The sequence below is a fragment of the Loxodonta africana genome, chromosome 7 (assembly GCF_030014295.1).
Source record: "Loxodonta africana isolate mLoxAfr1 chromosome 7, mLoxAfr1.hap2, whole genome shotgun sequence".
NCBI lineage: Eukaryota > Metazoa > Chordata > Mammalia > Proboscidea > Elephantidae > Loxodonta > Loxodonta africana.
Window position 1 is genome coordinate 79,387,590 of NC_087348.1, and position 9,560 is coordinate 79,397,149.

The 9,560-nt window shown below is 39.6% G+C and overlaps 1 protein-coding gene across 1 annotated transcript; it reads right to left on the reverse strand.

The window, feature by feature from the left end:
* Positions 1–332: 332 nt before the first annotated feature.
* LOC135231965 (olfactory receptor 56B4-like) lies at positions 333–1,289 on the reverse strand. The gene has a single exon (XM_064289211.1). The coding sequence runs from the start codon at positions 1,287–1,289 to the stop codon at positions 333–335; it is 957 nt and encodes a 318-aa protein (XP_064145281.1).
* Positions 1,290–9,560: the final 8,271 nt, after the last annotated feature.

Genomic DNA, 9,560 nt, shown 5'->3' on the forward strand with positions numbered 1-9,560 from the left:
ATGATTTTCTGTAGCCTCAGCTTGGAAGACTCGAACAGTTTGGTTGATCAAATGTCTAGAGGCTGGAAAAATTTGAATGTCTCATCTCAGGGTGGCATCAGCAGTCAGGGACACTTTGTTTTTCTGCTCTTACCTAATCACTTATTTTCTAGGTAATAGGAAATTTCATTGTAATTTTAATATGCATATTTTGATTAGTGAGATTTACAGTTTCACAATTTCACTGGTCATTTTATTCCTAGTTAGAGGTGAAGGCAGAATCACAACACAGCAGTGTTGAGAAATAAACCTCTGTGTTTCATTCAGGTCTTCATGGTTTCCTACAGCTGGAGTTACTTGGTGGACCCATCTTCACCCAGCCTAAGTAGCCTCTGGAAGCCCAGCCTGAGCTCCTGCATCCTGAGTGCATAGACCATGGGGTTGAGTGCAGGAGGGATGACATTGTGCAGCACGTTAAGGAGTACGGGGATGAGGGGAAACTTTTTCTCTGCTAGATGTGTGACAGACAGCACAATGATAATTGAGTAGAAGAAGAGGATTAGGTTGAGGTGGGAGCTGCAGGTGTTCAGAGCTTTGGACATTCCTTCTGCTGAGTTCAGCCTCAGCACAGAGCGGAGGATTAGAGCATAGGAAGAAAACACCAGAGCCATATCACTCCCAACCAGGATCCATGCTAAGACCAGTTGATAAAATTTGTTCACAGTGATGTCATCACAAGCTAGGCTGATAACTCCCAAGTTAGAGCAGAGGCAGTGCTCAATCTCATTCCTGGAGCAGTAGTGTCGCTGAGCAGCCAGGACAGGCACTGGGATGGTCAACAGGCCATTCCTGAGCACCATGAATCCTGTGACTTTGACCACAAAAGCTTCAGTAACTATGGAGGGGTATCGAAGGGGGTGACAGATGGCTACATATCTGTCCACTGCCATGCAGAGGAAGATGCCAGATTCCATGCACAAGAAGTAGTGGATGGCATAGATTTGAGCAAAACACTCAGGGAGGCTGATGGCCTTGGAGTCAAACCAGAAGATGGCCAGAATCTTGGGCATGATAGTGGTGGCCAGACCAATATCTACCACTGCCAATATTTCCAGAAAATGATACATGGGCTCATGTAGTATGGGCTCATGTTGGATGGTGATCATGATGAGGAGATTGGCACCAAGAGCTAAGAGGTAAAGTAGAGCCAGGGGCAGGGCGAGCCAGTGCTGCCAATTGTGAATGCCTGGGAGACCCATCAGGATGAACTGGGAAACCTGAGGGCTGGAACTGTTGATGGAGGTGAACATGGCACAGGTGCTCTACTCTCAGTTTCTGTCCCTAAAACTGAAAGAGGAAGAAAGTTGTGTTTGAAAGCGCAGCTTAAGACCGTGATTAGAGACCACCCTCTAATGACCCAGGTCCTTTTGTTTATGACTGACCCTAAAATTTTCTTTGAAATATTCTACAGAGGAGCAACAAAGAAAGCCAAAGTAAATTTTAAACAGAAAGGTTGAAATAGCTATTTATCATCTTCACTTGTATGTCTAATAAGCAGGTCCAAATCTATCAACAACAATTTTACTACTAATAGATAATAAATACTAATATTTGGTTTATACTTTCATTTTTCTGGTTTTATTTTTAAGTAGTTTATATCATTATATAGAGACACATTTTTATCTTGCCTTTGTCTTAGAGTTCTAAGATAGAAAGCAAGTACTCAATAAAGAAGTTTTGTATGGACGAATAAATGAACCAAAGACTTACTAGTGTCATTAAAAACTATTTGTTACCTTAATTTTAACAGCTACCTTATATTTTTATATTTGGTTATTCTATATTTACTGCCCAAAATAATGCTACTAATCTTTGCGAGCTAGTCACATTATTTCCTTTGAATAGAATTTCAAGTGATGCAACAGCAATCTATACAGAGGGTATAACCACATAAATTTTATTTTCAATAGTATTTCAATTTTAAGATGTAATACGTGCAAATGGTAAAAATTCAAATAAACTGAAAAATATAAACAATGGAAGGACCCCCATGCTTGAACCTCCCAGGATTTTTTTCTTTTCACCAGAAGCATCCAGTAATATGTTTCTTGAGGATACTTCCAGAGATAGCTTTTGCATGGACAAGAATATACATGCATATTTTCTCATAAAAGACAAAAACAAATGTTAGCATATTAATCATATCCTTGTTTTCTTTCCTTTCCTTTTCTTTTTTAACTTAATTATCTTAGAAAATGTTCCCTAACAGCATGTGTAGGTATACCTGATTGTTATGTTGCAAGATTTTCTACCATATGGTAGGGGAGATTCTTACTAATAACTTTAAATAATTGCTTTTTAAATAAAAAAAGACTGGTTATAGTTTTTTTTGGTGTTATATTAAACATATAAATCAATTATGGTCTGTAAACAATTGACTCTGCATTATGCCATTGATTATTTCTATTCAGAAATCTCATGCTTATTCCTTTACATCATAGGACTCTCACAATTAAAAAACAATATACATGTACATATTATTTCTAGGTGTTTTTGGAATTTTTTCCATTTTATTACTTTTTCCCTCTTTGTATCTTCTAGCTAGTTATTGTTACTTAAGAAATATTCTTCTGATTATTATTTTTAATAACATTCTCCAAAATACAGTTATTTACAATACTCACCAAAGCTAAAAGCTTTTCAGTAAGTTCTCCCTCTTGGATTTTGCTTTTTGGTAAAATGTATTACTATTACAATAACTTTGAATCATGTATGCCCTTATTTTTATTTTGTATCTTCTTAAATTGTTTAGAATTTTCAAACAGTATAAAAGATCTGTGAGAGCCAGCATCCTTATTTGGCTCTGGACTTTAAAGAGCCTCTAGAATTCTCTCTTAAGTGTGGTATTGGCTGCTGCTTTTTTGTTAAATCATCTTTATGAATTTAGGCAATTTGACATTCACATCTAGTTTTCAACTGAAAATAAAACCAGAAATGGGTGAGTTCAATGACTACCTCTTTTCAGGAGTCTTAAGTCCACAACGTAAAATGAAAGCTCTCCTGATTTCCCTAGTCCCTTGGAGCCTTGGAGGTGCAGTGGTTAAGAGCTGGGCTGCTAACCAGAAGTTTGGTGGTTCTAATTCACCAGCCCCTACTTGGAAACCCTTCTGGGCAGTTCTACTCTTGCCTATAGGGTCGCTATGTGTCAGAATCCACTGGATGGCAATGATTTTGGTTTGGCCTTTTGTTCAGCATTTACAGAGTGCCTTCTCTGGGTCAGATCTCATGAGTCGGGGGTTTAGCTGCACTTTCCTATGGTAGGGAGTCCCATTCTCACACGTCCAGAGGAGAGCTCATTCTCATTCTTTTCACTTGTTCTCCAGTCTTCAGGTCTTTGTCTCTGCACAGGTGAAGATCTTGAGGGAAAAGAGGGCCAGAATAGGAAGAATCAAACTAAGGAAGTACATTGAGAAAACCAAGGATGGAGGAGAAAGAGAGGCAAAGGCAATCAGGACAGAGATTAGAAACACAGAACAAGAAAACTGGCTCCTACCCCTCACCTCTGGCCCCTTGGTTGCTCCCTGCAGGAATGTCCAGGAGAGATCCTTTTTGAATGGAACTGTCTTCCATAGCTGCTGTTATTCTATTGGCTACAACTCTTTTATGTCTTTGTTGCTGAGTTCATCTCTCCCTCTCCCCTGGGGCCTAGGCTGTTGTACAAATTGGAGCCCTGAGATGCCCTGGAACTTCTTTGCTACTCCTTAGGTCCTTCATGAGCCTCTCTCTAATCTTTTTCCTAAATGCCCAAGCCTTGGTGATTTTACACTGTAGCCTCAAATGGACCCCTGATCTTACAGGTTCATCAAGCTCAGCTTAAGGAACAGAGTACTCAGCCCCCAGTCTCATGGAAAGCCCTATTAGATGGGCAGCTCTGTGGTGTTGAAGGGTTAGGAAGAGGTGTTCCTCCTCCTGTTTCAGTCCCTGAATGCCTGTCCTTCCCTCTCCAACATCTAGGCCTCCCTTCACTCTCTTTAGGGAATATAATGCAGTGGTTGTATCTTTTCTGCTTTATGTTTTACCACTTCTATATAAAAAATGCAGAGGCCTCCTTGGCTAGATATCTCCTCTTTGCTCCTTCAGATCTATTTGTCAGAGATGTTAAACTCTATGGGCTCCCCTGCCCTCTTGGAGCCTGAAAAGTTGGTTGTTTGAGCTTACTCAGAAGCTTCTCAAATGAAAGTCTTGGCGATCTGCTTCTGAAAGGTCCCATCCTTGAAAACCTGATGGAATGCAGTTCTATTCTGCACAGTAGGAGTCACCATCAGTCCAAGCTGATTTGGTGGCAACTAATAACAAAAACAGAGTTCAACCAAAAGGTTGGCAGTTCGAATCCACCAGCTGCTTCTTGCAAACCCTACGGGGCAGTTCTACTCTGTTCTATAGGGTTGTTATGAGTTTGAATTCACTTGATGGCAATGGGTTTGGTTTTTGGTTTGGAATAACAATGATAGGATATAACAAATAAAGTTACAAACCAAAAATACAATAAAACTGGCTTTTATATTTGCCCATGAATTTACCTTTACTGGACACCTTTACTTTTTCATATGACTTCAAGTTGCTGTCTAGTGTCCTTTCATTGCAACTAAAGGGACTTCTTTTTAGCATTTCTTGTAGAATAATAGAGGGGAAAACAATAGAAAAAACTCCACCTCTTGCCGTCTTTGTGGATTGGCTCTGCACTGGGACACTCCTTCAACATTTAGGCTTACACGAAGCCTAGAGATCAACCTTAGGTGAAAGTTTAGGATTTTCTTAGGTCTTTTCTGGACATAAGTGGTCACGGGGTGGTGCAAACATTTGCTCAAGAATACTAAACTAAAAGTTGGCTATTTGAACCCACCCCACAGAACTATGGAAGAAAGCCTGGTGATCTGCTTTCGTAAAGAGTACAGCCAAGAAAACCCTATGGAGCAGTCCTACTTTTTAATGCATGTTGTTGCTATGAGTTGAAATTGATTCAAAGGCAAGAGGCTTTTGGTTTGGCTTTTGGACCTGAGTCTTGTCCTGGGGAAGCCCCGGGGGCCCAGTGGTTAAGAGCTACAGTTGCAAACCAAAAAAAAGGTCAGCAGTTCAAAACCACCAGCTGCTCCTTGGGAATCCTATGGAGCAGTTCTACTCTGTCCTATAGGGTCGCTATGACTGGAAATTGACTGGACAGAGTGATTTTTTTTTTTTTTTGGTTTTCTTGTTCTGGGTGTGTGTGTGGTTTTCTAAATTCCCCAGTTATGCACAGGTGCTTTTCAGGGTTCTGACTTCCCAAAGAAATTCTCTTCTGGCTCCTTGACCTTTAGCCCTAAGCTTTGTTTCTTTTTTTTATAATTTGTTTTTGTTGTTGCTGAGAGTATACACAGCAGAAACATACACCGGTTCAACAGTTTCTATACGTACAATTCAGGGGCATTGAGTACATTGAGCTGTGCAGCCATCCTTGTCTTCCTTTTCTGACTTGTTCCTCTCCATTAACATAAACTCACTGTCCTCTAAGGTTCTTATCTAATGTTTTGAGTTGCTGTTGTCAATTTGATCCCATATTGATAGACCTTGAATGAGCACAATGCTTAAGGTAGACAGTCTTTTTTTTTTTTTGTATTGCCAATCCTCTTGATGTTTAGTCTCAAGTTTAAAATAGAAGCCACATTACATTTAAATAATCATTGCCATCATCGTGTCAGCAACTACATTTACATAGTTTCATTTCATTGGCACAGAATTCTTTGAGGTGGGTATTACTAGATTTCTCTTAAAAATTTTTTTTTTGTGCCTTAGGTGAAAGATTATAGAACAAATTAGTCTCCCATTCAATTGCTTGTACATAAAGTATTCTGCGACATGGGTTTCATTCCCTACAGTGTGTCAGAACCCTCCCCATTTCTGTTGTGATTCCAGTCAAAGTGGTTGGTAGTGGGTAGCCAGGCATCATCTAGTTCTGATCTCGGCGTCACGTATGCTGTACAAACTATTTATGCCTATTGACCTAGATGTTCCCTGAGAACATGGCCCCCAGCTCTCAGCTGCAGTAACTCAGTCCTTCATGGTATTTGGATATGTTTAGGAAGCTCCTGTGGCTTTGCCTTGGTCAGGTCGTGTTGACTTCCCCTGTGTTGTGTGTTGTCTTTCCCTTCACTAAAGTTAACACTTGTCTACTATCTAGTTAGTGATTTTCCCTTCCCACTCCTCCCCTCACTCATAACCATCAAAGATTGTTTTTTCTGTGTGTAAAATTTTTTTTTTGGTTTTTGTAGTAGTGGTCTCATACAATATTTGTCATTTTGGGATTGACTTATTTCACTCAGCATAATGCCTTCTAGATTCATCCATGTTGTGAGATGTTTTGCAGATTGATTATTGTTCTTTAATCCATTGTGTGTTTATACTATAATTTGTTTATTCATTCATCTGTTGATGGGCATCTAGGTTGTTTCCATCTTTTTGCTATTATGCAATGAACATGGGTGTGCATATGTCTATACATGTGACGGCTCTTATTTCTCTAGGATATATTTCTAGAAGTGGGATTGCTGGACCATATGTTATTTCTATTTCTAGCTTTATAAGAAGGTACCATATTATTTACCAAAATTGTTGTACCAATTTACATTTCTACCAGCAATGCTTAAGAGTTCCAATCACCCCACAGCCTCCCCAACATTAGTTATTTTCTATTTTTTTTTGATTAGTTCCAATAATGTCGGGGCAAAGTAGAATCTCATTGTAGTTTTGATTTGCATTTCTCTAATGGCTAATGATCGTGATCATTTCCTCATGTGCCTGTTAGCTGCCTGAATGTCTTCTCTGGAGAAATGTTTGTTCATATCCTTTGCCCATTTTTAAGTTGGATTATTTGTCTTTTTGTAATTGAGGTAAAGTATTCTGCAGATTTTAAAGAAGGAATGGTCATTGAATATATCGTAGCTAAATTTATTTTCCCAGTCTGTAGGTTCTCTTTTTAATCTTTTGGTAATCTTTTGATGAGCACAGTGTTTAATTTTTAGGAGCTCCCAGTTATCCAATTTATCTTCTGGTGCTTGTGCATGTTAATTATGGTTTGTATTGTATTCATGCCATGTATTAAGGTCCCCGGCATTACCTGTATTTTTTTTCTCCCACTATCTTTGCAGTTTTAGGTTTTATATTTAGGTCTTTGATTCATTTAAGTTAGTTTTTGTGTATGGTGTGAGGTATGGGTCTTGTTTCACATATTTACAGATGGCCATCTGGTTTTGCCAGCACCTTTTATTGAAAAGACTTTCTTTTCCCTGGTGAATGTGCTTTGGTCCTTTGTCAAAGATCAGTGGACCATAAGTTGATGGATTTATGCCTGGATTCTCAATTCTTTTCCATCGGTCTATGTGTCTGTTGTTGTACCAGTACCAGGCTGTTTTGATTTCTGTGGCAGTATGGTAGATTCTGAGTTCAGGTAGTGCAAGGCCTCCTACTTTGTTCCTTTTCTTCAATAATACTTTGTTTATCCAAGGCTTCATTCCTTTCCATATAAAGCTGGTGATTATTTTTTCCATCTTGTAGAATAATGCTCTTAGTGTTTGGACTGGGAATGCATTATGTCTGGAGATTGCTTTGGGTAGAATTGACACTTCCACAATGTTGACTCTTACTATCCGTTAGCATGGTATGTTTTCCATTTATGTAGGTCTCTTTTAGTGGTGTTTCATAGTTTTCTTTGTATATGTCTTTTACATCCCTAGGAACCCTGGTAGCGCTGTGGTTACAGTGATCGACTGCTAACCAAAAGATTGTTGGTTTGAAACCACCAGTGGTTCTGTGAAAGAAAGATGTGGCAGTCTATTTCTGTGGAGATTTAAGGACTTGGAAATCCTATGGGGTTGCTATGGGTTGGAAATGACTTGATGGCAGTGGGTTTTGGTTTATGTCCCTGGTTAGATTTATTCCTAACTATTTTATCTTTTTAGGGGTATAAAAATGGCTTGGAGGCAGTGTTCGACCTCCTCTAAGCCCACAAGAGGGAAAAAGAACCAAGATCCACAGCCCAAGCCTGATTCTGATGAGGCAGAGGTCAGACATGCCTTCTCTCTCCACCATTTTTACCCACTCTGACAACAGCCATCCCTCCCACAGCACTCTCTACTTCTCTGCTGGGTTTGATAATTCATTGCAATGGCCATTCAGAACTCAAAGACCATACTCATGATTATGGGGTTTATTATAAGGGAAGTAACAGTTATAATTCAGGCTCAGAAACACTCAGGATATAGTTCTTTCATCAGGACAGCCTCTTCCCAGCCATGCTCACAAGCATTCCTCTCCCTGGCCCTAGGCCTCTGCCCAAAGGCACTCAGTTTTCTCTCTGTAGGCCAGGAAGCCCACCATGCCATGTCCTGCTGCTAGGTCTCTGCTGCTGGTCTCTCCTGCCACCGCTTCTCACCATCTTTAGGGTTACAGCTCTCTCTCTCTCTCTCTCTCTTTCTGTCTTGGTATTCTGCTTCCGGGAGCTTCTCAGCACAGGAATCCCAGGTGCAAAGGATATAATCTCTGCTCCTGGCTGTTCTTCCTTGGAAGAGGTAGGATCCCCCTCTCTGCTCTGGAATTGACTCTCTTTTAAGGCAAAACTGACCAAACCCCTTAGTGGGCTACAATTACCCTATCACACAGTCCTACCCAATCACTTGGGTTGGAGTTACAAGACCATGGCTAAAAAGGTCACACACAAATGTAATTAATCACACCTGAATGGGCTATTACAAATGGCATCGTTTTCTTGATTTCCTTTTTGAAGATTGGGTGTAAGAATCCAACTGACTTTTGTATGTTGACCTTGTATCCGGCTACTCTGCTAAATCTTTCTATGAGTTCCAATAGTTTTCTTGTGGAATCTTTGTGGTTCTCTATGTATAGGACCATATCACCTGCAAATAGGGATAGTTGTACTTTTCCCTTCCAATTTGGAGGGCCTTTATTTCTTTTTCTTGTCTTATTGCTCTGTCTAGGACTTCCAGCAAGATGTTTAATAGGTGTGGTGATAAATGGCATCCCTGTCTTGTTCCTGTTCTCGGGGGAATGATGTCAGCCTCTCTCCATTAAGAATGAGGTTGGCTGTTGGTTTTGTTTAGATGCCCTTTATTATGTTGAGGAATTTCCCTTCTATTTCTATTTTATTGCAAGTTTATCAGTTGGATTTAAGCAAGTTGTTATTCAGTTTTCATGTATTTGTTTCTTTTTCCTTTCTTTTCCTGTTATTGATTTCTACTTTTATGGTTTGTGATCAGAGAGAATGCTTCTATTATTTCGATGTTTTGGATTTTATTGAGGGTTGCTTCGTGGCCTATTATTTATTTTTAAATTGAGCATTGCTTTGTGGTCTATTTTGGAGAATATTCCATGTATACTGGAAAAGAATGTATACTTTACTGCTATAGGGTCGAGTGTTCTATATACATCTATGAGGCTGTAGGTGTTTGATTGTAGCCTTTAGATCTTCTGTATCTTTGCTGAGTTTCTTTCTAGATGTTCTGTCCTTTACCAAGAGTGGAGTGTTGAAGTCT

Excerpts from the sequence above, each read along its gene's own strand:
- LOC135231965 (XM_064289211.1), bottom strand. The coding sequence starts at position 1,289 with ATGTTCACCTCCATCAACAGTTCCAGCCCTCAGGTTTCCCAGTTCATC.